Source organism: Cygnus atratus, chromosome 19 (genome assembly GCF_013377495.2).
Source record: "Cygnus atratus isolate AKBS03 ecotype Queensland, Australia chromosome 19, CAtr_DNAZoo_HiC_assembly, whole genome shotgun sequence".
Lineage (NCBI taxonomy): Eukaryota > Metazoa > Chordata > Aves > Anseriformes > Anatidae > Cygnus > Cygnus atratus.
In genome coordinates this window covers 9,465,648-9,493,039 of record NC_066380.1, presented here as the reverse complement: position 1 = coordinate 9,493,039, position 27,392 = coordinate 9,465,648, and the positions used below count along the sequence as shown (strand labels likewise).

Here is a 27,392-nt window from a genome sequence, read left to right as displayed (position 1 = left end):
CCCCCCGCACACAGCAGTGTCCTGGGGCTGAGCAGTTGGGGAGTAAGGACAGTCTCCTCTGGCTTTAAATAAAGCTTTAGTTCTTTTATTAATTATTATAAGCATATCTTAAACATTTGTATAACATTCTTAATAAAATATCTTGGAAGAGACAGGTTTTAAGTTCCCAAGGGAAGGCACTTTGGTTGGGGGGGGGGGGGCTCCCCAAGTGGTTTGGGCTGGGCACCCCCTTCAGAGGCAGGAACAGCGGCACCTAAAAATGCAGGCGGAGGTCGGGGCGAGGTCCCGGTCGGTCCCCGTGCCGCACGCTCACACGTGCGTGCGCACACACACACACACGCACACTGCCAGCTCCTGAGTCTCGCCCAGTGCCCCCAGCCGCCCCTCCAGTGCTTTCGGTGCGTCCCCCGGGGCTGTGACCGACCCTGCAGGGGGTCCCGGTGCGGGGGGGAGCCCTTCTCCCAGCGCTGCCCCCAGCACCCTGCTGCCAACCTCTGCCGAAGCCCCAGGTCTTCGCCCCCGCCCCGGCTGCTGCCAGAACCCCCTGTTGGGAGGGCTGAGGGCTGGAGGCCGGGGGCGGGGGGGTCCCGCTGGCGATGCCCAGCTGGGAACCAGGCAGCAGCCAGTCAAGGCTGAAGTCGCACCGCTGCCACCTCCCCTCCAAAAAAGCTTTCCCTAACTCCCAGCCAAGCCTGGGCACGGGGTGACAGCGGCCCCGGGGTGGGTGCGGAGCAGCCTGGGGGCCTTAGGCAGCCCCACACCTCGCCCCCAAAGGGCCAGCAGCTGTTGTGCCAGCACCCCCACACAATTCTCCTGCCCCACACATCCCTGTGCTCCTGGCCTCATCTCGCCCTTCACCCCCGCGCAGAGCTGCGGCACCCCCAGCCCTCGCCGTCCCGTTTTTGCCCACCCGCCCCTGCAGCCCTCGCTCCCCTCGGTGCCGGTGACGGCACGAGGCCGCCCGGGAGATGCTCCCCGTGGGGAGGCTCTCAGGAAAACCCCACGGATGCGGGCAGGGGACGGTCCCCGCTGCCGGGGGCCAGCAGCTGGGAGCATCCCGCAGGCAGCGGGGTTCCAGCCCCCCCCTAGACAGCCCCAGGCATGTGAGCTCGGCTGGGGGGTGGGGGGGCAGATAAAGCATCTCTCCAGTAGAAAAGAAAGAAATAAGGCAGAAGGACAGAGCAGAGTGCAGCGGGTGCCCTGTGCTGAGCCAGGCCCCAGCCGGCCCCCCCGGGTGGCGGCCAGCCGCGCAGCAGCAGGACCCCCCCCGGTTGGGTGACCTCGGTGTTCCCCATCCCCTCCCTCTCCCGCAGCGCCGCTCCAGCCCCAGCAGCCCCAGGACCAGTCCACGGCGGGCACAGGGCTAGAACTCAGTCTGCACCCCCTCAACAACGCTCTCCGTCATGCCCGCGGGCTGCGGGGGGCTGCAAGCCACCGGGGGGGCCACCTCCTCGCCCGTCTCCTTGTCACCGGGCTGGTGGCAATCCGTCCCGGCGGGCGGTGATGGGACCGCGGCTCCGGGCGCAGGTGATGCTGCTGCTGTGGGGTGGTGCACCTCATCTCCTGATGGGGCCTCGGCTCTGGGTGCAGGTGATGGTGTGGGGTGGTGCTCCTTATCTCCTGATGGCACCCCGGCCCCAGATGCAGGTGATGCTGCTGTGGCATGGTGCATCTTATCTCCCGTTGGGATCTCAGCTCCAGATGTAGGTGATGCTGCTGTGGGGTGCACTTTATCTCCTGATGGCACCCCGGCCCCAGATGCAGGTGACGCTGCTGTGGCATGATGCACCTTATCTCCTGATGGGATCTCGGCTCTAGGTGCAGGTGATGGTGCTGTGGGGTGGTGCACCTTATCTCCTGATGGGCTCTCAGCTCCAGATGTAGGGGATGCTGTGGGGTGGTGCACCTTGTCTCCCAAAGGCACCCCGGCCCCAGATGCAGGTGACACTGGTGCGTCACAGCGCGCCCCATCCCCATCGCTGGCCGGACCCCGCGGGGGGCCGTCTCCCGGCGCAGACCCCGCTGCCACCACCTCCTCGGTGGCCCCGCTCTGCCGCGTGGCGTGGGTACCGTTCGTCAGCCGCTCCTCAGCCTGGCCGCCGGCAGCTTCCTCCGTGCTCTCCTTCGCCAGCATCTCCCTGATCTCCGCCACCCCACCTGGGGACCCCGGCGGCACCGCGGGCTCTGGCTCCTGCGGCTCTGGGGAGCTGGGGGGCAGCAGCGCCTCGGCACCCGCCTCGTAGGGCAGGGCCCCCTCGTCGTCCTGGATCACCGACACCACCTGCTTGGCCCTGCGGCGCTTGTCGGCGGCCGGCTCGGCCTCGGGCTGCCCGCCGTGCTCCTCGGCCCAGTCGATGGGGATGCCCTCGCCCAGGAGGTGCAGGTTGGGATCGCTGTTGTGCATCACCATGCTGTCGCGGTACAGGTTGTGCTTCCGCTGCACCGCCGCCTCCTTCACAGCTGGTGGCACCGAGAGAGGTGTCAGATGGGCTGGCACCAGCCCCCGGCACCCTGCACGGGGTCACCCCTTCGTCATGGGACACCCAGCACGCTGTGTGGGGTCACCTATTATAGGACACCCAGCACCCTGTGTGGGCCAGCCCTTCCTTATAGGACACCCAGCACCCTGCGTGGGGCCACCCCTTCCTCATGGGACACCCAGCACCCTGCACGGGGCCACCCCTTCCTCATGGGACACCCAGCACCCTGCACGGGGTCACCCATTATAGGACACCCAGCACCCTGTGTGGGGCCAGCCCTTCCTCATGGGACACCCAGCACCCTGCGTGGGGTCACCCCTTCCTCATGGGACACCCAGCACCAGACTGGCCTTGCACGCTCTGGGGTCTCCCTACCTTGCATGATGTCTTTCATCACCGACTGCAGCACGACCTCCTCGTAAGTGTTCTCCACCAGGATGAAGCTGGCGAAGTCCTCGAAGATGAGCTCCTGGAACTTGGCTAGCTCCTGCGGGGGGAGAGGCCGGTCAGCGGGGTGCGGGACGGGGAGGTCCCGGTCCCGAGGGATGCATGAGGGATGCCGCAGCCCCTCCACGGAGCGCTGCTCCCCTCCTCTTACCCCCTTGCAGGTCGGCGCCAGCTTCTTCAGCAGGAAGGGGATGGTGATCTGCAGCAGGGCCTCCCTGAAGAACTTTTTCCGCACGGTGCTGCTGTCGTAGTCGTATTTCTGCAGGGCAGGCGAGAGCGGCCTCGGGTCAGCGCCCATGAGGGCCGCAGGGTGGCGTGGGCACAACCCCGTATTTTGGTCCCATTTCCACGGGGCTGAACGGCTTCTTCTGTCCCTTGCACCCTTCCACCCATGCAGTCCCTGTGCTCTCCCCCCACTTTCTGCAGAAGTGTTTGGGCCACTCCAAACCCTGGCTCTGGGTCCTCCAAAACTCAGCCCCAAAACAGCAAAACACATGAAAGTCTCAATAGGAAGAAGTATTTCCCCAGAAGACTCCTGTTATGCATCACCGCTGGCCTCCTCCCCAGGCTCCTCACCCTCGGGTGTAGGCCACCGGGGGTCCCAGGCACAGGAGCAGCCCCCAGCCCTCACCTTGAGCACGCGCTCGAGGATGCGCTGGATGGACTTGCAGAGGTCGTCCTTGCCCTGCAGCTTCCCCAGCTCCTGGTGCAGCAGCGTCTCGAAGGTGTACACGGCGTCATCCATTTGCTGCGGCAAGAACCATGGGGTCAGCGCCCGTGGGGGAACCAGGGGGGCAAGCAGGGGGTGCGCGGGGGGCTCTTTTGGGGTCACTGGGACACTGGGACGAGCCTGTACACTGGCAAGGCTCCCAGCAGCCCTGCCTGGCATCCACGGCCTCCACCCTGAGGACGGAGGGTGCTGGGGTGGCTTTGTCCCCGTGTCCCAGCTGCTCAGCCTGGGGGACACAGGATTTGGGATTTGTCCCCCTCCCTGGTCCCCATCCTACCTGTCTCATGTGGATCTGGGCCCTCTGCTTGAAGACAGAGGTGCTGGAGACGTCGAACCGCTGCTGGAGGCCCTCCAGTTTCAGCTGGTCCATCTTCTCGTAGCACGACTGCATCTTCACCGGGTGGAAGGCCAGGTGGGAGAGCTTCTCCATGTACTGGGGACACGGCCACGCTCAGCAGGGCCGGGGCTGGCACACACAACCCCACGCCTTGCCCAGCAGCCCGCACCACCCCATGGGCATTGTCCCTGGGCATCTTCTCAGCCTGGGGTCCCCCAGCTCCGTCCCCACAGGGTCTGTCCCCAGGGCCGGCCCTGCCACCCCGAGCCCCATCCCGCTGACCCGCCGCCAGTGCTCACCTCCACCAGCTTCTCCAGGCCGCCCTCGTTGACGATGTTCATGTTCATGTCCGTCACCTCCTTGAAGAACACCTCCCGCACCTCGGCAAAGCCCTGGCTCGTGGGGGTCATCAGGGCCTCCAGGATGGAGGAGATGTAGGGCTGCACGTGGTTGCGGACACAGATCTCCGCCTTGGGGAGGACGAAGGCTGGGCAGAGAGCAGGGGTGAGCATGGCGAGGTTCCTCCGCCCTCCCAGCTCTGCAAGTCAGTCCCTATGCCCCCCATAGGGAGCTATGGCCCTATCCCCAAACCCCTCCAGGAGAAGTATCCCGGACCCACAGGACAAGGCAAAGAGCTCTTGAAGGTGGCCCTTGGCCTGTGTTGAACCTGTTCCTGCCCCACCGCCTTACTTGGGGCTCACTGCCCACCTTGCCCCCCACCTCCTACATCCCCCAGCTGCCTGAGGAGTGCAGGTCTGTGTGTGTGTGTGCTCGCTTGGCACCTGCCCTGGGCTGTGCCAACAGGAGCTACAATGCGCCCAGAAACAGCAGCACCTTGGCAAAACGTCCCACCAGGAGCTGGTCGTACGTGCACCTACATGTCTACACGTGTGCACCTACACATCTACGCGTGCACAGCCCCCCTGCACCCCGTCCCCCGGGGCTCACCTCGGATCTTGCTGGACAGGTGCTCCTTGGAGGTGATGATCTGGTCCATGTCGGTGCGGATGGTGCTCTCCATCTGCGGCCGCTCCACTTCGCACTTGGCCACCATGGCGTCGTACTGGGCCTTGGTCTGCTCGTAGACCATCCTGTACACGGCATCCGAGATCTGGGGAGGGACAGGGGTGGGTGCCAGCACCCAGCTGGGTGAAATGAAGCCCCCGGCGTGTACAAAGCCACGGGAGGTCCCCGAGCAGGGGGACACCGGGCACGACTCAACCCCACAAGCCCCACGTGGCTGCCGGAGCTCCCTTTGAAGCCAGATGTTGCGATTTCGGGGCCAGCAGGCGGCAGGGCTGTCCTTCCCCTCCCTCCCTCGCCCTTCCCAGTTCTGCAGATTCACCCTGGGCTGTGCCGTGGAGACCAGAACTACAGAAAAAGCAGTGTTTGTGCCTCCGTAGGCTACCTCAGCAGCACGTTACGTGCTGGGTGGAAACCCCGCTGGCCACAAGGCTGTGACGGGCAGCTCTGAAATGTGCTCAGCCTTTGGCAAGGTCCCGGGCTGGATTTAGCCTGCGCTGCCCTAAAAATGGCTTGCTAAATATAGCTGGGCTGGGCTTTGCTCGGGGGCCGGGCTTCTTCCCGTTTGCCTCCCTCGCTCTGGGAAGCAGGGAGGGACGGGCAGGGCTGCGTGCGATGGCACAGAGCGGTGCCTGGGGGGGGGGGGGTGCCACCAGCAGGAAAGCCATCAGGCACCCAGCCTGGTGGGACAGGGACTGACACAGTGCCCCAGTGTGGGGGCAGGAGGTTGTAGGGGGGTGTAGGTTTGGCCCCGGTGTCCCCACGGCCACCACCCGTACCTGGATCCAGGTCCGCTGGCGCTCCTGAGCCTTGCCCTTGAGCCGCGGGCTGATGGCGCTCCGCAGCTCCGGGAGCAGCTCCTCCATCACCAGGTTACTCAGCACCTGCGAAGGGAGGAGGCGTTGGAGACCCCGCCCGGCCCCACAGAGCCCCCCCAGCCCAGGGGCCGGCCCTCACCTGGCTTTGGTTGCCGCAGAGCATGTCCCAGGTGCCGTACTGCTCCTTGGACTGGCGGTACATGCGGACGGCATCGGTGAAGGCTGGGGCCTCCACTTTGGAGTCCTCGGAGATCCCTGGGGGGTGAGGGGGGGAGCGGGCGAGTGAGCAGGGCAGCGTGGGGACCAGGGGGAGCCGCTGGCAGCATCCCCAGCCTGCCATCACAGGGGTCCCCCACGTCCCCAGGGCTGTTGCACAGAGCCCAGGACTGTCAGTGGGGCTGGGGGAGGCCCTGACAGCGCCCCAGCTACACCAGGGGTCGGGGGGGCTTCCACAGGTTGGGAAGGAAAAGGGCAGGAAAGCACCCAGGAGAAGAAGGCTCGGCAAGACCAGGGGCTTTTATGCACCATGGGGGGGTTCAGCAAGCCCTGAAGCACGGCAGGAGCAGGGGCACAGCAGGATCGGGGTGGGGGGCTCTGCAAGCCCCAGTGGTGCCTGGGGGCTCACCAAGCCCTGCTGGCACAGCAGGAGTAGGGGCTCAGCAAACCCCAGTGCTGCATAAGGGACTCGGGGGCCCGGCGAGCCCTGAAGCACGGCAGAAGCAGGAGCTGAGCAGGGCAGGGGGCTCTGCAAGCTCTGGTGGTGCACGGGGACCTGGGGGCCCTGCAAACCCCAGGGGCACAGCAGGAGCAGGGGGTTCAGTGGATCCCAATGGTGCACAGGGACTTGGGGGCCCTGCAAACCTCCTTGGAGGATGGGGCCCTGCGGTGCCCGGGCTGCGCTGGAGGCAGGGGGGCCCCGTGGGATGCGGAGCAGCAGGGGAGGAGGAGGAAGGCGCTGGGCGGCGGGGATGAGTCACGGCAGCGCCCGGCGGGGAGGCGCAGCAGCAGCAGCAGCAGCGGCGTGCTCCAGCCGGTTCTGCTGCCCCTGCGATGTCAGCGCCCTGATTCACCCCGGCGTGGGGCCGCCACGCAAGGGGGGGGCACAGATGTCACCCCCTGTCCCCTGCTGCCACATCCAGAGACCCCAGGGAGCGGACAGGACAGCCCGGAGCCACCTGCCCCACGCAGGAGCGCTGGCGCTGTGCCGCAGCAAGGCTGGGTGCCTGCAGGAAAAGGGAACAGCCCTGGGACACCCCCACAAAGCCCTCACCCCGCTAAACTCCATGCTAAAGCAGAGAGCAGCGAGAGTAGAGGTCCTCGGTGCTGGCTGTGCACCCTCGCCTTGCAGGACCCCCCAGGAGAGTGACTTGGGCTTAGTGACCGGGGCAGGAGGGACCCACCACATCCCCAGAGCGCCCAGCGCGCCGGGGCAGAGATCCTGGGGAGCCTCAGCCAAAGGTGGCTTCGTCCTAGCAAGGGCAGCCCCGGGCTGTTGGCGTCTTCCAACACACGGGGATTTTTTTTTTTTAAGATGATCGCTTTTAAAACCTAAGCAGCTTTTCCTAAGGGACAGCTCGAGACATGGGGAGAAATCAGAACCGCTGTGAAAGCTGGAGTCTGGCCCTTGCTGAACGCCGAGGGGCGGCTGGGCTCGTCCAGCACCACGTTGGTGTCCGGGATGGGATGCAAATGCCAGGCCTGGGACCTCTCCTGGCAAGGCTCCCACGGTGACATGTGTCGGGTGCTGGGCACCAGGAGCGATGTTGCACCCAGGCCAAATGGGGTGGGGGTCCCGCGGGTGGCCAGGCTGTGGGGCACGACTCTGCACACCCCCCATGAGGGGTGACATCGCTCGTCCCCTGTCCTTAGGGAAGAGCTGGTGTTACAAAAATCCAGAGACTTGTGAGGGGAGGTGAAACTTCCCACACTAATCACAAGCGGAGGCAGACACGGAGCCTCTAATTTGGGAAAAAGTTGCTCAACGGCAACAAAAGATCTTTCATTGGATTTGAAACAGTATCCGAAACCTTGCGAGAGCAGCGGCGGGCAGAAATCTGGAGCTGGGTTGGGAAGAAATGTCTCACAAAGAAAAACAGCCTGCAAAAATCAAGAAATCCACCCGAGCAGATCCCTTCCTGGGCCCGTGCCCGTGTCTGTGCCTTGTTTCATGTCCAGTTCAGGAGGAGGAGAGGGTTCAGCAGCACAGCCGCAGGGACGGCTCCGGCAGCTCCACCGGGGCTCACGGCTCTGCCTTCGCCCGCTCAGAGCCTGGGCGGCCAGGGGGGAAAGGGGAAAGGGGAAAGCTCAAAATAAATAAATCAGCCCCTGAGCCCGGACATCCCCGGCTCACGGAGGACGCACGGACGTGTTCTGGAGCAAGGAGCGCCGAAAGGAAGGGAAAGAGCAAAGCACTCGGATTTCAGCTACCACGGGGGGATGAAAGCCCACGCTGGAATTCCGGCTCTGCACCCACCCTATCGCTCTGCCCCTAAAATATCGGGGCTATGAGCACCTCCCGGGAGGGAAAGGTGCATCGCCGGCCGGGCAGGTGGCTCCTTGCTTGCTACACGGAGCAGGCTGCAGGGCCAGCGCCTCCTTCCCCAGGACGCCGCTCGCACCGCGCGGCCCTGGGGCTCGTCCCAGGCACGGCTCAGCAGGAAAATCGTCTTTCCCTGCCAGGGTATCGGTGGTGTGGGCGCCCGGCCCTGCCTGCCCCGGCTGTCCGCAGCCCCTGCCCGAAAGCTGGTGCCGGCGGAGAGTGGGAGGAAGGAGCGCAGGACGGTGGCCTGCAGTTTTAATGACTTTAATTGCCAAATATTTTCTGCCTCGGGGTGGAAAATAGTCATTAGGGCTCCCCACACCGGCGTCTCTCCAGCTGGCTCCACGCTGGCTCTTGTCAACACTGGTACAGGCGTTGTGCTCCTCGGGGACACGGGGACGTGCCGGGTGGCCGGAGCTCCCCGCTCCCACCCTCACTGGGGGTGACACTCCCCAGTTCCCAGCCAATTCCCCTTCTTCACCCCAAACCACCCCCTTAGGGCCAAAAAGGGACCGCTGCAGGGCCCCCGGTACCCCGTCTGGAGGCGGACACCCCCCGGCCAGCCCCCAGCTCACCGTTGTTGCAGTGCCGCACGCAGTCCTGGAAAACCGCCCCCCACTTCTCCTGCTCCTTGCCCGTCATCACGCAGAAGTAGTAGTGCCGGGCGTAGGGGTGCCAGAGGATCAGGGGGAAATCCGTGGGGCACTTCACGATGGGGGCGTTCCCCGACTTGGGCGTCACGCCTGCGGGGGGAAGGATGCTCTGAAGGGGCAGGGGGTGGCCGTCCCCCGGTCCCTTGCCCCTCTGCACCCCAGGGCTTTATTAGGGGCAGAGCATCCTGATGGAGGCGGCTGCTGTGCAGGCATCTGCAGGGCTTCGTGGTCTTATGAAAGCAAATGCCGACAAACCCAGAGCACGTTTCCTGCCGGGGAGGTGTCAAGGCTCTTCCTCAAACCGCCAAGGCCAAGTGCAGCCCCGGGGGACGGGGCTCTGTACCACAGCACCCGCGCAGACGGGTGCTTTGCCTGGCAGGGGTCGGGATGTGGGACTCCCCGGAGCTTCTGGGGGTGCAGGAGGGGCACACGAGACCCCTGGGCTCCTCCAGAGCCTCTGCCACAATCCCTCTGCCCCCCAGCACACTTCACCCCACACCCCACCGGGGGGGACCACGGGGCCGTTCTCCCTCCCTGCAGCCCCCCAACCCCAAACCCTCCCCTCCCCAGGTGTCCCCATGGGGTTCTCAGCAGCGCAGGGACCTTGGGGACCCCGAGCGTCCCTCGTCGCCCCGCAGCCCCCACTCACCAGGCAGGCTGCTGCTCACCAGCTCCAGGTACTGCTCCACGGAGGTGAGGACCTTGTAGCCAGCGCTGTTGATGAGCACGCGGGGCGGCAGCTCCCGCTCGTAAGCCTGAGCAGAAAGAGCTGGTGAGCGTGGGGAGGACTGGGGGGGGGCACAGCACGGCACCGCGGCTCCGTTCAGGGCTGCACCCGTGGGAGGTGGTGCAGAGGGTCCCCGTCCTCCTCCGTCGGGGTGGAGGGGGAAGAAACGCTGCGTGTTCAGGGGAGGGCTTTGAGACACCAAGGGGCACCGGGAAGCATCGGGGATGGTCTCGGGGATGTCCAAGCCCAAGCATTGTCCCTGGGGAGGGCAGGACGGGAGCAGAGGGGGGACATCAGATGCTTTGAGCACCCTGAGCTCGCTGCCCCCCCTGTCGGGAGGCGATGCCGAAGCCGGGGCGTCCTCACCAGTTTGTTCTCGTAGAGCACCAAGCCGTAGTTGTGCGGCACCACGCAGAAGCGGTTCCTCCACTTCTTGTTCTCCTCGATGTACTGGAAGAGGTTGCCCGAGTAGATGACGTGGTCCTCCAGCGGCACCTGCCGGGGGGAGACCCGCGGTGACCCAGGTGGCAGGGATAGGGGCTGCCAGGAGCACCCCCCGTCATATCCCAAATCCCACTGCCTAAACAGCGCCACGGGGTGACAGCCCGGCTGAGCGCCCGCTCAGACCAGGGGCCTCCAGAAGTCGTCCCAAACCTAAATTGTTGTGATTTCCCCCACCTGAGGCAGGAGGGGGCACATACAGCCTGACTGCAGGTGATGCTGCAATGCCCCAGGCTCCACAAGAAGCAGGGGATGGGGGGGGGGGGGGACACCCCGCGTCCCCCCGCCGGGCACCCCCTCGCTGCCTGCCCAGCGCCTGGCAGCGTGCGCAGGCTGCCCCGACACCATCCCGAAGACAGGCGTGCTGAGCCGGCCAAGAATTCGTCCCAGGAATTTTTATGACCCCAGGAGTATAAACAAGAGCCAAGAGCTCTCCTGGCGGTGGGAGCGCTCCGCAGCTGCCTCTCCGTGGTGGCCACCCAGCACTCACCGCGGTGGCCACCGGGAGGGACCAGCAGGAGCAGGACCACTGGGCTGGCACACGCTGCCTCCCCCTGCCCAAAGCACTTCCCGAAGGAATACGGGGAGAGGGGAGGAGAGAGCAGGGAGCAAACCCTGCGGGGGGAAGCAGCTGGTGGTGACAGCCCTAACCCAAACCCTGCGGGGATGGGGACAGGGAAGGGCCAGCAGGGCCAAGGGGGCACCGGCTCCTGGAGGCCCCATCAGCAAACGATGGGGACTGTCCCACGTAAACCAGCTCGTGGCCACCAGCAGCCCGGGGCCCTGAGCACCATCCTGCCCATCCTGCCTCACCGAGCCGGCCCTGCACACCCCCGGCAAGTATTTGGGGCACGCAGGTATGTGCCGAATTGCTAGGAGGGGCAGGGAGGTGGCGCTGAGCGTGCCGGGGGAGGGTGAAGGAGGGTGCTCGGGGACAGCTTCCCAGGGGCTGGTCACGTCCCCACGGCCTGCCACCAAACGGGAGGTGAACGTGGGGCCTGGGCTGCCAGGGGTGGCACGGGCTGCTGGGGGCGCCGAGGGCAGAAATATTTGGTCCCTACTCTGGTCACTGCTGCTCCTCGCCAGCGCTTCAGGGGACCGAGATGCGCTTGGCACCGTGGCCCAGATGTCCCCCTCCAGGCCACCAGCTCCTGGTAGGGCTGCGGGAGGTGCTGCTAGGCACTGAGGTGGCCAAAAAATGGGAAGAAAAATAAAATAATAATTAAAGAAAAAAACAAAACAGCTAGAAGAGTTCTACCCAAGGACAGGGAGGACACCACCTTGCATCCTGACTTCCACAGCTTTTTCAGCAGGTTAGGGCAGCGCCGAGCCAAGCTGGAGGACACAACTCCCCTCTCCTTGGTGACCCCAGACCCTGCCCCGAGCCCCAGGGTGCCTCCAGCTCCCACGGGGACCCCACAGCTCCCACCCAGCTCACCCTGGGGGCACTCGTGGGACCCCCAGCCATGTTCCCTCCCCCCCCCCCATAAATAAATCCCTTCTGGCTGTGGGCTCGCGGGCGGTGAGGCAGAGGGGCAGCCAAGAGGGCTTCTTGCAGGAGGACCACCCCATTTACACCCCGCTGCTGCGGGGCCGCACCGTGCCCCCGGCCTCGCCGCTCGCTGCCGGTTTTGATCATTCCTGGGCTTGGTGCAGGGGCCTTCAGGAGGCACCACCCGGGGAAGGCAGCAGCCAAACCGCGATGAACCCGAGCGGCTCCTCCCTGCGGGCGCCGGGCTCCCTGTCCCCGCTCGGGAACACACCTCCACGCCTTCACTGCGCCCGGCACGCCCCGTGCCCGCTGTTGCGACACCCGCACAGCACCACCCGTGCCGGTCAGGACAGCCCAGGAGCTGTCACCTCCTGCTGCAGGGACCGGCGGCCCTTGGGGAGGGCCGGGACTTGTCCCGGTGCCCGGGGTGGGGTGCTCCCCTCCCGAAAACAGGCGGTGGATGTGCGATCCCGCAGGTCGGCGCGGAGGACAGCCACCGGCTGTGAGCTCGTTGATGCAACCCCCAGGTTGCTCCAAAAGGCGTTGAGCAAGGCAAAGGGCCGGCCACACCTGCGGCCCCGGCCCTGCTTGCTTTCGACCCGCAGCCACGAATCCCCCCTGCTCAGCACCGGGGGGGCCGAGCCCCCACCCCCAGGGGATCAGGGCACCCGCTGCCCCCGGCCGTAGGGGCGCGGGAGCCGGGATGCTCAACGCCGCCTGCCTACACCCACCTGCTCCCAGGGGCTTTGGGTGCTTCGGGACCACCGTTCCCAGCTGGGAGAGGCGTGCGGGTGCCCACAGCTCCGCAGTGTGTGCTGGGCATCCCGAACCAGCAGGGATCTGGGAACCCCAGCAGATTTCAGCCAATTTCTCTTTTTCACACCCTTTTTTCAAGGGGCTCTGGGAAACACACTGTGGCTTCGCTGATGGCAGTGAGGTCTTCTCCTCACCAGCCGTGGTAACACCAGGGGAGGGAGAGCCGCGGGGGCCAGGGCAGCACCATGCAGGGAAGCCGGGGACCCCACGGCACTGCCCCAGCCCCAGGCTCTGCAGCAAAAACCCCAGTAGTGATTTCGAGCAGCCCAGCACAGGCAAACCCGAAAGCTCTCCAGGCATCCCCACACCTCCAAACCAGCTCCTCGTACCAGCACAGGGCGATGGATGCATTTCAGGGAGGATTTCCTCCCCCCCCCCCCTCCAGTGCCCAGCAGGAGGGGAAGGGCAGCCCAGCACACCCGGCCGTGCCCTGCATTCAGCAGCCTCGCTCGGGGATTTATTGGGCACGAGCAGTTCCCAGGAGCTCCTCGGCAGCCAGGAGCACCTCCAGCCAGCCTGCCACAAACATGTCCACACTGGGCTGCAGCCCAAAGCCAGCCTCGCCCTGTCACTGGGTGTGCGCTTGTTGCACTGATTTGAGAAGAAAACCTTCCCGGAGAGCCCCACGGGTTGGAGACCCCGTCCATCACCTTGTCCTGGGGGTTCCTCTCCCAGCCCTGTGGTGCCCCCATCCCTATGGGGCTGCCCGAAGCAGGGGGAGGAAGATGAGGCTGTGCCTTCGTCCCTGCCCAGGAGGATGAGGCCGGGCTCTTACCTTGCGGTGCAGCAGCTGCGCCTGTGGCCCCCCGTTGCCTTCGATCTCATAGCGGACGCTGTTGAAGAGCGCTACGCCGTACTGCTCCTTGTAGCAGCGGGCAAACTCCCCCAGCACCTTCCCGGTCTTCTCTGCAAGGGGAGAGCAGAGGAGGGGAGAGTTAGGCTGGGGCTGGCATCGGGCACACCGTGCTCCCCACCCCGTCCTCCTCCCGCCACCCCAACCCGCGCGGGCTGTGCCCTGGGGACCCGTCCCCAGCACCGGGTCCTGGTGGGGGCTGCAGCAGCTCTGCCCCCCACGTGGGGCAGCCCCACAAAGCGACCCCAGGCTCGGCTCGGCTGGGTCCCTGCCGCATCCCACATGGCACGTTTGGGCACGTTTGCACCTTCACACCTGGCAAGCGCTGCCGTGGTGCCCTCGTGCCCACAGGAGCAGGGTTCAGCACGAGGCCACCGCCAAGCCCGCTGCCCTCTGCCCTCCCCGGCCAGCCCAGGGACTCGCTCGGGGTTAGCGCAGTCTTTTTTTGGCCCTTAATGTTAATGCCACGGATTCCTCTCCCAGGCAGGAAATTCCTGACGTTAAGCTGGTTCCGGCACCGCGGCGCTTCCTGCGCATTGTGCGGCCCCGCTGCAGCCCCGCAGGAAGGGCTGCGCCTTCTCCCCCACGTCGGCTGCCTGGGAATGGGGGGCAACCCCCCCCCCCGGACCCCACGCTCAGGGTGGGACCTTGCTAAAACGCCCAGGACCCTGTGGTGTCCCCATAAGGGACATCACACGGAGGTGCTGGGCAGCTGCAGGCTCTGCAGGTAGAGATGCTTGGGGCCGTGCGTGCCGCAGGGGACAAGACAACCCAAACTGTGTCACCCCCCCGAGAGGTGGGGACCCCCACCACAACCCCCTGCAGAGCAAGCTGAGCACGAGGCGCCCCTTTGCACCCCACCATCACTTCATGCATGAGAGAGGACGTTGCAAATCCACCCCCAGCGGCAGGGACCATGCTTTCCAAGCCCTGAGGCACGCAGCCACGGCTGGGGGTGCCCCCCATGGGGCTCAGGAGGCTCCTGCACCCACCCCAAAGCCGCCCGCCCCCGCAGCCCCCGCCCTGCCTGACCTCAGCGCGCAGGAATCTGGAGGTGCCCGAGGGACTCCCACGGCCTGAGTCACCAGGGGCCCTGGCACAGCACCCGAAAGCCAGCCCCGTGCCACCCGTGCTGCTCTGGGGGGGGCACTGTGGAAGCAGCCGCTTCCTGCCGGCACGACACCCTGCCCCACGGGCACCCTGCCCCACGGGCACCCTGCCCCACGGGCACCCTGCCCATCTCCAGACTCCTTCTGGGGCTCTTCCGCAGCAAACCCCACCGCAAAGCATCAGCGCTTTGGGGAGAGACTTCCAGCAAAAGGGCAACTTCCCCAGAGCACCCTCGGGCGCACGGGGACTCGGGTTGGAATTTCGCTCAACTTTGCCCCGGTTGTACGATGTGGAAATGGCCGAAGCTGCCTGCACCCACACCGGGCTGCTCCGGAGCTCCGGCGATGGCAGCGGGAGCGACGCTGCCCCTGCATCCCCGGCGCGGGAGCCAGCACGACGCTGGGTGCACGAACCCAGACAAAACAGACCCTGGCAGAGCCCGGAGCCTGCGGCGGGAGCCAAGATCCTCATCCAGCAGCGGCCGCCAGCCACGCCGGCGCGGAGCAGCAGCTGGCTCCGGCACGCTGCAGCTCCCCGCGGCACAGGAGGGGACGGGGGCAGGCAGCGCAGCCCGCGGGAGGTGCTGGCACTGCCAGGACCACAACGGCAGCGAACGCCGGCACGTTTGGGGCTCGGCTGCCACCCAGGGCGCTCCTTCCCCTGGTGTCATCAGCGCCGACGGTGCTGGGGCTGAAGCATCCCTTCGGTTTAAGGAAGTTTTTAAGAGCAAAGAACGAGGAGCCTGCTCATACGAGCAGAGAAATTCCTCACCCCGATTTTGGCATTTTCTCCTGGAAAAAGCCCAGCCCGCTGTTACTCCGCGCGCTTGTGTCCACTAGGTTCTTCGGTTGCAACACGCGCCTCCAAAAATGTGTTATTTTGGCTGGGGCTCTGGGCAGCGATGTTGACAGCTGAGATTTAGAAGGACATTTTGAGGTTTCATTTCCTTTCAGTTCATGGGAAAAAAAGAGCCCTGGTCCCCCAGCAGTCGAGACGGCTTAGTCACTCATTCTTCTCTGATTAACAACGGGGCCAATTAGGAGGTCTTAAGTAAATGGGAAAGCAAAAGTCAATTACTTGCAGATACTGAAACAAAAGGTTCTCAGTCAAGTAGCCAAGAGCGCTGACTCTCCCCCAGCCCAGCAGCCCAAAAAGCCGCAGGCAGGGCGCACACCAGGGGCTCGGCATGGGGCTGGGGGCTGCTTGTGGTCCGCGAGGGGTGCCGGCAGCACCCCACTCCCTGCCCGAGCCTGGGTTCCTGCCGGGTTCACTGGCACCTCTCATCAGAGGCTCCATCTGCTCCTCTGCCTCCGGGTTTCCCCTCCTTCCCTTCTTCACTGCAGTGGCATCCTGATGACTAAGATTCACGTGGCGCCTTGCACGCCGAGATAAAGGAGCTCTGCAGCGCGCTGGAGTCCGCAAAAGAGCTCTGCGATGGGCGGCAGCAGTGGGACGAGGCAGCGGCACGAGGCTGGGCAGGGTGCCGGGACCCCACGGGGTGCCTGTGCCGGGGGGAGCAGCTCCTGGGGGGGGTGCTGCTGGCGGATCGCTGCCCCTCAGCAGCACCTCAAGGTGCGAGGAGCACGGGGTTGCTGCTCCCTGCATCCTACCTGGGCTGATCTCGGTGAAACCGGCCCGGAGAGGCAGCTCCTGCCCAGCCCTAGGACCGGTCGTGCGGCCGCGGCAGCGTGCTGGCACCGGCGCCAGCCCCAGGCAGTGGCACAGGGCTCGGGAGGAGGCTGGGGTGGCCGCAGCCCCCGGGCAGCTCCTGCCACCGCCGGCACTCCCAGAGGCGTGTGCCACTCCGGCCTCGCTCCGTCAGAGGGTTCACGGCCCGGCCACAGCAGCTGGGGCCAGCCCGAGCCCCTGGGCACCTGGGCAGGAGGCTGAGCGCCGTGCCAGCCCGGCTGGGAAGGCGGCGAGCGGCCCGGGGAGAAGCCGGAGAGCAGAAGCTGCCTGCGCCGGGCACGTTTCCAGCACCGCCGGCAGCCCCACGCATGCACACCCCAAAGCAGAAGTCAGCTCTCGGCCCGCCAGCCCCGTCACTGGGCACAGCCCAGCTCCGCACCTTTCAGAGCAAAGAAAAGGACAAAAAGCAGCCAGGGGTCCTGGGTCGAGCCCGGAGGTGGCATCACTGGAGGGTGGCACCAGCTCCAGCACCCTCAGCGGTGCCCGGCACTCAAAGCTTCAGCAGCACGACGGAGCCACAAGCAGCAGCCGGGTGCCTTCTGGAGAACCCAAAGAGCCCCTGCAGGCCCTCAGGGGACACCTCCGTCCCCACGTCCCCAAGCCCTTGGCTGCGATGCTGGGGAGGAGGCGAGCGCGGCTGGCTCCTGCACCGGGGCTGGCCCAAAGAAAGCTGCCAGCTCCTGGGGCCCGGCACCAGCTCCTGTGCCCCCTCCCTTCCAGCTCCTCACATTTTCACTCTGCGTTTTGATTTTTCTGTTGGTTTTGTGGTGTTTTTTTTTTTTTTTGTGCAACCGCATCTGCAGCACCCCGTGCTCCCCGCGCAGAGCCAGCACTGCGCAGCATTGCGGGCCCTCTCCCTCCTCACCACGAGGCCAAAAGGAGCCACGCAACGGAAAGGGAAGGGCCCGATCCTGTGCCAGCCCCGCCAGCTCCTGCTGGCGCCCGGCAGACAGCAGTGCCTGCCGGAGTGGGCGGCGTGGGAGGGCAGGGCTGCAGTGTGCGGGGCCCCAACGGCTCCTTCCCCTGGAAATCATGTGAAAATGAGAGTGACGCCTTCAACAGCCACCGAGTCAGCAGGTCTGGCTGCAGGAGGTCAGATCCCGCTGGGTCACCGCTGGCATCGGTGACCGCAGCCTGCAGCCGGCTGGGCACGGGGACAGGGACAGGACGGGGCTGGGGACCACCCCCCCCAGCCATGGGACCCGCAGGAGCATCCCCGGCCCAGCAGGCACGGAGCGGAGGCACCCAGCCCCGCAAGCTGTGCCCGTGCTGGCAGACCCCAAAGCCTCGCTGCCCCTATTGCTGGGCCTGCGGAGCCACCAGCGACACCAGCTCCAGCAGCCCAGAGAAGCTTCCACCCCTTATCCCCATCCCATTGTCGACCCCGGAGCATCCCCCTCGTACCCTTCAAAGGCATGGCTCAGCTGGGACCGGAGGTGGTTTTATTTTTCCCCTCCCTGACTCATCACGACCTTGTGCGGGCAGCCAAGTGTTAAAGCCTAACGGGAAGAGGGATGGGATTTAACGCCTCGCCGCACAGAGGTGCGCAGGGGAGCGCGGGGGGGCTCCAAAAATCCGGTCCCCAGCCACTGCTGCAGGTGGCGGGGACAAGGGGCTGCCCCCTCGGGGTCCCCCAGCACCTCCCCGACAGCCCCGGCCAGCAGGGGACGAGGTGACGGGGGACGAGGTGACGTGGCCACAGCTGCTGGCGTGCCCCTGTCCACACACACACAGGCTGACAAATGCGGGCGGGAGCACTGCCCCGAAACCTCCCTCCAGCCCACATCCCGTTTTGCAAGCCCGGAGCCCAACATCCCTCATGGTAGATGCAGCCTTCAGGGGCCGCGGCCGCCCTCTCTGATGTTATTTAAATAGATTTGGAGGGGCCGGGGGGGGTGCCCGTGGGATCCCAGCCTCCCCCGTCCCCCCCAGCTGCGACGAGGAGCGGGAGCAGCAGCAGGGAGCACGGGGCACGGAGGAATTCCCCCCAGCACAGGGTTAAAAATGAGATATAAAAAAAAAAAAGGAGACAAAAAGGCTCATTGAGCCCGCACCCCGGGCCAGCTGAGCCGTGTCCCCCGCACGGTGACGACAGCTCTCCTGGCTCTGTCCCCACGCACGGCCTGAGTCAGCAGCGGCCCGAGGAAAGCCCCGGCGCTGTGCAGAGCCCGGCGGGGCCGTGCCACCGCCTGCGGTCCCCTTGGTGGTGTCCCCAACCCGGCAAAGCCCCCGCGGTGGCGGCAACGGGCTGCGGGACATCCCGGTGGCAGGGGACCCATGATCACCACGTGCCAGCCCGGCCATGGCGCAGCCAGGCTGCTGGGGCAGGAGTTAATTGCTAATTTAGCCGGTAAATGATTAGCGAGTGGGGAAAGGGTGCTGGCGGGGAAGCGTAGGCTCCCAGGCCAGTGACAGGGACGTCCCCAGCCCGGCCAGCTTACACCTCCACGAGGCGAAGAATGGACGGAAGCCGCCTTCCAGGCGGACAAACAAAGCCAAAGCAGCAGCCGGGCCCCCCCTCGCCCGCCAGCGGCCCCCCGGGTGCGGACGGGGCTGCCGGCAGCCGGGGCTGTCCCCACCATGGCTTTCCCACGCCGCCCTGCCCGCGCGTCCTGTCCCACCGCCCCGACCCTTCCTGCGGGACAATGGGGGCCCCCCCGGTTGGGGGTCCACCGGGGGACACCGCAAGGAGGCGGTGGAAGGGCGAGGGGGGGCCCAGGTCACCCCCTGGTGCTCCAGCGGTCCTGCACCGTGGTCCGAATGTGCCCAGAGGTGCCTCGCAGCCCTTGGGGCACACTTCCTTGCCCCAGATCCTGGTGGCACACAGCCAGCGCGTCTGGGCATCCCTCCAGAAGGGTGCACAGCAGGGATATGGGGTGCACACCGGGGATACAGGGCGCACAGCACAACCAAGGACAGGGTGCACAGCACGCCAGGAACGAGGTGCACAGCACTGCCGGGACAAGGGTGCACAGCACGCCGGGGACACGGTGCTGAGCCAGCCCTTAACCAACAGCATCCCCTGAGCCCCGAGCAACCCTGCAGCTGCCGAGCAGGGCAGGGGGGAGGAGGGCGCAGCCCACGGGCACCGGGTGCCCCCCCCCCCCCCCCTGGGCACCGAGTCCCCCATGGCACTGAGCGCCCCCGCCGTGCCACCAGCACCGCCCTCTGGCTCGCAGCTGGGCACAGGGCAGGGCAGGATCGTGTCCGAAATGAGCCGTTAGCAAAAAGCAGCAGGGCAGCCTCAGGACAACTGCACCCAAGGGATGGCGCAAGAGGAGGCTGGGGCTCCGCGCTGAGCCGGGGCAGAGGCACCGACCTCGGTGCCACGCCAGGAGCAGGGGACGATGCTCCGAGACGAAGCAGGGGACGACGTGCAGACCCCACGTGCGTGCCCGCGCCCCGCAGCATCACTGCCGACCCTAAGGACTGCCCAGCAGGGCTGGGGGCTGCAGCAGGGCCAGGAGTGCCCCCCAGGAGCAGTGCGAGGGCGTCTCGTCTGCTTAAATCACCCTGCACGGCCGCCCCCGAAGGGTTAAGCCCAAGCCCGATGTGTTTTGGGAATTCAGCTCCCTGCTTCCACCCAGAGAACACAAAGTGCTCCGTGGGGGCCTGACTCAGCCCCGACACAGCATCCCCGCTGCGGGAGGGGGTTCCCAGCACGATGGAATGGGGGGGCTCAGGCACCAGCTCCCCGACACAAGAAGGGGGGCAGAACAGTGGGGTGGCTGACCCGGGGTGCTGGCATCTCCCCTCTCCCGGACCAGGGGAGGCTGACACCAGCTCAGAGGGGTGAGAGGTGGTGGGACACCTCCGTCCCTGTGCCCTCAGCCCCGTGGCAATCGGCCAGCCCTCGCTCCCCCAGCCTCTTTCTGCTCGAGGGCATTATCAGGATTTAGATTAAGTTTATCCGGAGCCAGCTGGGGAACAAACAGAAGGCGGGGGCTGCCCTCCCCAGCTCTTTGTTCGCTCTATCACCGGGCTGCACGGCTCCGTGCTCGGACAAGCCCCGCGCCGATAACCCCGGTGGGACGGGCTCTCAAACCATGCCAAGTATTTTGGGGGGTAACGAATACCCTAAAAACCACACGAGGTGACCCAGCACGGGACGAAGCGGGGCCACGGGGATGCACCCAGCCCCCACGTGCGCTCCCTCGCTGGCAGCGCCGGCGCTGAGCTCAGCCCTGCTCGCCCTCTGACTCACGCGCTTCTCGGGAAGGGTGAGAAGGACGGGGGCTGAGCAGCGGGAAGGGATGAGGCAGCACAGCCTCGGAGGAGAAAGGAGCTGGGCTCAGCGCCCTGCTGGCTCGTGCTCAGCCCCCGGGGGAGCAGCACCCGTGGTGCCCAGGGAGCCGAAACCCCAACCCAGCCACCCAAACGGGGCACAGCGCGCTGCCCGCGGGGACACGGCTGTCCCAGAGCCACCTCCCCACCCCTCCGGGTGCCCCCATCCCTGCTGCTGGCGGTGCTGCCGCTCTCCCCGGTGTCCCCAGGGCCGTGGCACGGCAGCCCCTGTCCCTCGGTGTCCCCCCCAGCCCGGTGCTGTCCCCGCGGAGGCTGCGCCCTCCCCGTCCCTCGCAGCGCCGCGCCCAGCCGGGTGCTTTCCCAGCGGCGCTCCCAGCTCAAAGCAAACAAACCTGCGCTGAGCGCGTCCGCAGGACGAGCCCCAGCACACCACAAATCCACGGGGGAGAGACCGAAACGGCGAGCTAAGCATGGCCTAGGAACAGCCTGCTGGACGCCGGGCCGGCACCGTGGGATTTAGGGCAGAGAGGGGCTTGCACCACCCCTGCTTCGCGTCCCCTCCTTGCCGTGCCCCCAGCCCTGCGCACGGTCGAAGCACCGGGGGTCTGCGGGAGCTGGACCAAGCCCCTTGCTCTATCTGTGCCCCCCAACCACGCCGGGGAGCCCCGGGGAGCAGCCCCCCCAGCAGGTCAGGGTGCAGCCAGCCCGATGGTCAGGGCTCAGCGCCCTGGTGGGGGCCGTGTTTTTGGTGGGAGCCGTGTTTTTCCGCCCCACAGATGCCTGCCTCCTGCTGCTACCCAGGAACTGGGCTGCTCCGGCTGCGTGTAAGGAATGTGCATTTGAATAACAAACAGCGTCCAGGGCCTGTCCAGGGCCCCTGCCTGTCTTGGGAAAGGCGGCAGTGGCCGGGCTGAGCCCAGGGCTGCAGCACCGAAGGCGTGCGAAGCGCCTGCCCTGCCCCGAGCAGCCCCCCTGTGCCGGGGCAGAGGAGATCCCCTCCCACCCCACAGCTTCGCTCCCACCCTGATGGATCCAGGCCCCCACTGCCAGCGGGGAGGTGGGTGGGGGCCCAGCAGCCCCCCCACATCGCCCCTTTTCACTCTCCTGCTGCCCCAAGGCCCCAGGCACAGGTCCCGGCCCCATGTCCCGCCATCCGCTGGGCACCGGGACCAGACTAAAGCCCACCACCAGAGGTAACCGCGCTCCCTGACAGCCTGGCTGTCCCCACGCAGTCCCTGCAGGGTTCCCAGTCCTACCGGTGCCTGGCTGGGGCACGAGGGGTTGGGAGAGGCCCCCGCCTCGCCCCTCCCCACGCTGCTGCTCCACCAGCACCGGCCTTTCGGGATCGGAGCCACTTCGGGATCAGAGCGTGGCGCAACCCCGGCCGGGGCTGAATCACCGCCACTGCACGCTGCGCTGCTCGCAGCACCCTCCGGGCACCCACGCAGGGTCCGGCGGCACCTGGGAGCCACCCGACAGCTCCGTGGGGTCAGGAGGGTCCTGGGGTCCCCGGGGCAAAGGGACCTGCCCAAACGCGGGCATCCCCACCCGCCTCCCGAGTGTCTCCGGGTGCTGGGGACAGCAGGAGGTGGATGGTTCTCGTTTGGGGACGTCCTGGTGGTCCCTTCTGCAGGTGGCAGTGCCCACCCGGGGACACGAGCAGGTGGCCCCCTCCTGCCCCTCGCCCAGCCCCAGGGAGAGGAGCTGGAGCTGGCCCGCTCCCAGTGCCAGAGGGAAACCCAATCCAGCACCGGGGGAGGAGACCGAACAAAGACTTTTATGTACGTCAAAGGGAAGAAAAAAAAAAAAGAAGAAAAAAAGAAGAGTTATTTGAACAAAACAGCCCTCAGCCTGTTCTGGGCTCTGTCCCTGCGGCTGGAGAGTTTCCTATTCCCTGCCTGCGCCGGCTCCTCCACGCCCCCACCTGCCCCACAGCACGCGGGGCACGGCCGCAGTGGGGCACCCGCCTGGTCCCGCAGCGAGGGAGGTGGTGCTCAGCCCTGGGCCCGGCCGGGAGCAGCAGAGGGGCTCAGGGTGCTTCCCGTGGGCAGGCTGCCCCTGCTCCAAGAGGTGGTTGGCAGCCACCACTCTGTGCAGTGACACCGGGGTCACCCAGCTTTGGGGCGCGTCCCTTCATCGGGGACACCCCCGATGGGCATCGCGCGTGGCACTGGGCAGCGCTGGCAGCAGGGAGAGGGAGCCAGGATGAGTCCCTGTGCCCCAGGCAGCAGGTCCTGCCCCATGTCCCCTGCCACCTCCATGGGGACACCCAGCTCGGGGGTTTGAGTGTCCGGGGGCAGATCCTGCCGGGGGACACGGGGACGGGCACGGTGCCCCACCAGCACAGCAGGGACCCGCACTGGGCGCCACTGCCCTCTCCCTTGGAAAAGGGGGAGAAGGTGGAGTTTGGCTCCTTCCTCTCCCGCTCCGTCCTTGAGCAGCTCCGCAGGAAATCTGCTCGCAATTAGCAGCCCTGCTCCGGCCTTTCCTCCCCTTGGCTCCCCCGGCACCGGGCTCTCCGTGGGGCACATCCAGGCTCGGGGCGAGCCGGGGGCACAGCGGTGCCAGCCTCGCCAGGGGGGTGAGGGCAGCGAGGAGCCCCCTGAGGCACTGCCTTGGGATCCTGCAGCCAGTCACAGGCTACTGTAGGAGGGATGGGGATGGGAAGGGGGCTCAGGCTGTCTCGGTGACCTGTGTCACCGTGTGTCACCTCTGCAGAGCCAGACTGGCAGTGGCAGAGCTGTGGCTGGGACCCCCGCAGGGATCTGGGGGCAGGAGGGAGGCAGAGGCTGGGGAAACGCCAGCTCTTGGCCGTGCTTGGTCACTGCAATGGGAGCAGGGGTGGCTGATTGCAGAGCTGGGGCCCAGGGGAGGATTTGGGCCTGATCCGAGGACCCAAGGAGAGCTCTCGGCTGCAATCCAGGCCCAGCTCCTCCTGTCCCCGAGGCCAGGAGGGCTCCTGCCGCCTGCCGGCCCCAGAGGCCCCCGCAGCCGGAGCTGTCCCGTGCCCCGACACGCTGGCTCCGAGCAGCCCCGTGCCCCGACACGACGGCTGCGGGTGAGCCCCAGCAGGCCAGAACCAGCCGTTCCCCGCTGGCGCGCGGCCCCGACATGCCAGGGGAGGTATTTACTCTGCGATGAAAGAAGACACGCACCGCGTTACGAGAAACCTCCCGACCTCCCCGGCTCCGCGGCACATCTCGGCACCCAGAGCCGGGGCACCGCAGGGCTTCGCCCACCTTGGCTGGGTTTGGTTGCACCAACCCTGGGGCGAGGCGAGGGCTTGAGCCTCGAGACTAAACCCGGAGCCCTGGAGGTTGTCCAAGACCAGTGCAAAGAGACAAGTGTCGTGCTTAAGGAAGCTGTGGCCAGGCTCCTCCTGCTCGTGTCCCCCGGCACGCACGGCAGCCCCGGTGCTGCCAGCAGAGAACGAGGCTGCTCGCCTCGGGGCTGGGGATCGGCAGCTCCCGGTGCCCGGCAGCCCTCGCTGAGCCAAAAAGCTGCAGGTCCGGCAGCACCGGTGGGGCTCCGTGTCACCTCTGCCCCAGCTGCGTGGGCTGGTGTCTGCAGGAAGTCCCATCTGGCCCCTCCCCAAATTAACAGCTGCTTTATTTAGCAGTTAATGAGCTGGCAACTCCCCAGAGCTGCCAGAACAAGGCGTGAGCTCGCCAGGACCCTCCCGGTGCTGCCACCCACCTCCCCGGGGGCTCCGCAGGGTGCCAGGACCAAGGACCCCAGCCCCACGCAGGCACCCAGCTCCTGCCACGGCTCAGACCCGTGCCCTCCAACATGAACCCCTCTGGAGAAGGGGTTCGTGGGGGTGAGTTACTTGGATGTACGGGAGAGCTTCACCCAGGGCACCCATCCTGTGCCGCTGGGTACCAAGGACCTCGTGCCAGATCAGTAGGGTGCACAGGACACGGAGCCCCGCAGCTCAGCCAGCGGCATCTCTTCCTTGCCAGGAGCCCCAGCGGGAGCCTAGGCTGGGCTGGGTGACCTTAGGGGGCTTTACAACCTGTGAACCTTTCCCTTTCTGTGACCCCCCGCTCCCACCACCTTCGTGTCCCCATTGCTGACGGTGCCCACGCCGGGTGCCCTTGCGCGAGGAGAGGGGACGCGGTCCCTGCTCCAGCCCGGTCCCTGCTCCAGCCCGTGCAGCAGAACGGGAACAAGTCCCCACCCACAGAGGGGAGGAAGAGGAGGAGGAAGGCAGCCAGAGGGTGTTGACAAACAAGCTTGGGTGACTCAGGCCGGGATGATGTCCTAAGGGAAGGCAGCAGAAGGAAGCCCTTACCGGTTCCCCCACCATCACGGCTCCCCAGTGTGGGGCTGCAGAGACCTGAGGGATGCAGAGGCAGGAGCTGCCCGAAATCCACCCTGGTGTCAGCACAGCCCCAGCTTAGCCTGCTGGCACCAGTGCAGCGTCCCCAGGCATCCCTACGCTCCCCGCATGGCTGCTCCGGCTGCAGGAGACTAGTGGAGCCCCACCATCGCCCCCTGCTCCCGAGGGAGCCCCCTGTCCTGAGCTGCCGACACGCACGTCGCACTCCTCCAGCTCATGACCTCCACGAGACATTGGCGTCAGCCTCACCACTGTCTCAGCATGGCTTTTTACTCCCCAGGTCCCTAGGTAGAGGGGACTGCCACCTCCCTCCTGCCTCGAGCCCACCTGCGGATGCTCAGACCTCTGCTCCCGGCGGGGAAGATGGACCTGGCGCAGGATGTCACCTCCCCACTGCTCCAGGGCTTGCTGCACACCCGGCCTGCACGATCCCACCGATCCCACTGGTGCAGGCGGGCTGCAGGAGGAGCAGAGCAAAGGAGCAGAGTCCAGGGAGCCCCCGTCCCTGCTGCAGGCAGGGCTCGCGCCCGCGCTGCCCCCACCCGGAGCCCGCAGCCCCCTCCCCGGCTCCGGGTGCCGGCAGCAGCAGCAGCGAGCAGGCCGAGCTAGCAGGAAAACCCTGAGTTTTCCCCACCGAGTTGCTTTGCATGCCTGACAGCAAGTTGTGCCTTGCCTGTCGGGTTGCGGCCCCTCCCAGCTCGCGAGGTTTCCCACCCCGCCAGGAGCCCAGACCTAAAGCACAGGGGTGCTCGGTGACACCGGCGGACCCCAGCCCCTCCTGGGGGTGTCCCAGGGCAAGTGCAGGTCCCCCCTCTTTCACCCTGAAACTTCAGAGCTGTAGCACGGGCAGGACACGTACGAGCATGAGCTCTATTGCACAGATCCATGAAAAATCCCCTACAGCCCCCAGACCCCCCAGTGTGGGCTGAAACCCACCAGCACAGCGCTGGGTCCCCGCCAGGCGCAGGCGCTCTGCCTCGCCTTGCCAACGCCCTGGTTGTGCCCAGCAGAGCCAGACTGCTGCCTGGGCACCCGGCCGGGCTTCTCCTCGTGCTCTTTGGGGTTAAGACGGCAGGGATGTGCTCTGGCAACGCAGGACGTGCTTCGGGGCCATGGAGCGAGACCCGGCGCGGCGCAAAGCCCCGAGCCCCCGGCGCAAACCGGCTGCACCGAGCCTCGCAACATGAAAACCCACAGCTCATTACGAGCTCTGCTTCAAAGCTCGCAAACCTGCTGGCGTCCTGCTGAGCCGCATACCACGTAAGCATTCCTGCGAGCCGGCCGCGGGGCCTGGCAGGCAGGATGGGCTCCGCCGGGAGCCCTCAGGTCCCCCCGCTCCAGAGCCATGCGTGTAGAAAAATACGGAGAAATGATGGGGCAGAGCGACAGCCCTGAAGCCTCCCGGGGCCTCGAGACGTGCCACCACGCAGGGTCCCGCATGAAGCCGTGCTCCTCTGTGCCACCTGGCTGGGGGTGACTTTGTGGGGTGCACGGTGCCGCTGCTTGGGAGGGGTTTGGAGAGGTTTTTTTGCTTGCCCGAGCACCAAGGGGCTGGGAGGTCGAACTAAGTACTAGAGCAAAGTACCAGACCCCAGCCCCAGCTGGAGCAGAGCGAGGCGCAGCACCCCCGGGGGTGGGGGGTGGGTGACCCCTCTTCTGGGGGTCACACGAGTCCCCGCAGGCAGTCCCAGACAGCCCCATGCTTGTACAAAGGCCACCGCCCCGCGCCGGGCGGCACTAATCGGGCATCGCACGCTCGGCACGGCCGCCGGGGCTCTCAATGGCCACATTGTCACCCCGCCCGGTCCCTGCCAGCAGGGCTCCCCCGGTCCTCCCCCAACTCCCGGAGCCCCTGGGACCCCCCCAGCACTGCCAGGGAGGGGAAAGTTTCTCTGCGAGCCCAGCACCAGCAAAACCCTTGGTGGCCGTGCTGACAGCCCGGCGTGCCAGCATCGCTGCTCCCCCCCTGCCCTCCTGGGCTCAGCCCCCGACCCCGTCCCCGGAGCCAGCAGAGACACCCCGCACAGCCCAGCCTTTTATTGGGGTGCAGGCAGGCACTTTGGGGATCCTGCCCCCCACCCTCCCAAAAAAACCCCGCAGGCTGTGCCCAGCCGGGGGGCAGGCAGGACGTGGAGGGGGAGAAATGCAACATGGTGCATAGGGATTGAACAAGTGAAAAAGTTTAAAATAAAGCTGGTGAAAAGTTGTTGGTTGGGGTTGGGGGGGGGGGGGGACACACATGGAGTGGGATGGCGGGGGGGGGCACCATGCGAATCTCGGTTCCCCACTGAGGATGGGAGGAGGTTGGGGGGGGGGGGGGTCACTTTCGGGGGGCGCTCACCTGCGATGTGCTGCCGGCGGCCCTCGTCCAGGTGAGTGGAGAGCACATCGCCCATGGCGCCGGGGCGGTGCGGGGCCGTGCGGAGCGGTGCGGAGCGGTGCCCGGGGACGGGCGCTCAGGCGCTGCGGAGCCCCATGGCAGCAGCCCCGGCTCTGGCGGCCGCGGCGCTGCGGAGCCGCCCCCGGCCACTCCCTCCCCTCCTCTCCCCTCCTTTCCCTTCCCTTCCCCTCCTCTCCCTTCCCTTCCCCT

The 27,392-nt window shown here is 66.5% G+C and overlaps 1 protein-coding gene across 2 annotated transcripts; it reads right to left on the bottom strand.

Moving 5' to 3' along the window:
- Nucleotides 1-63: 63 nt before the first annotated feature.
- Nucleotides 64-27,392, bottom strand: NIBAN2 (niban apoptosis regulator 2). 2 transcript variants are annotated; one of them, XM_035564713.2, is made up of 14 exons: nucleotides 27,144-27,392; nucleotides 13,339-13,469; nucleotides 10,121-10,249; nucleotides 9,677-9,782; nucleotides 8,950-9,117; nucleotides 5,975-6,090; nucleotides 5,797-5,901; nucleotides 4,943-5,105; nucleotides 4,294-4,481; nucleotides 3,935-4,090; nucleotides 3,559-3,675; nucleotides 3,079-3,186; nucleotides 2,856-2,967; nucleotides 64-2,460 (listed from the first exon to the last, which is right to left on the bottom strand). In XM_035564713.2, the coding sequence occupies exons 1-14, from the start codon at nucleotides 27,196-27,198 to the stop codon at nucleotides 1,364-1,366; spliced, it is 2,751 nt and encodes a 916-aa protein (XP_035420606.1). In that variant the 5' UTR covers nucleotides 27,199-27,392; the 3' UTR covers nucleotides 64-1,363. The 2 variants fall into 2 exon arrangements, with proteins under 2 accessions (XP_035420606.1, XP_035420607.1); XM_035564714.2 differs by lacking the exon at nucleotides 27,144-27,392 and adding an exon at nucleotides 14,955-15,012.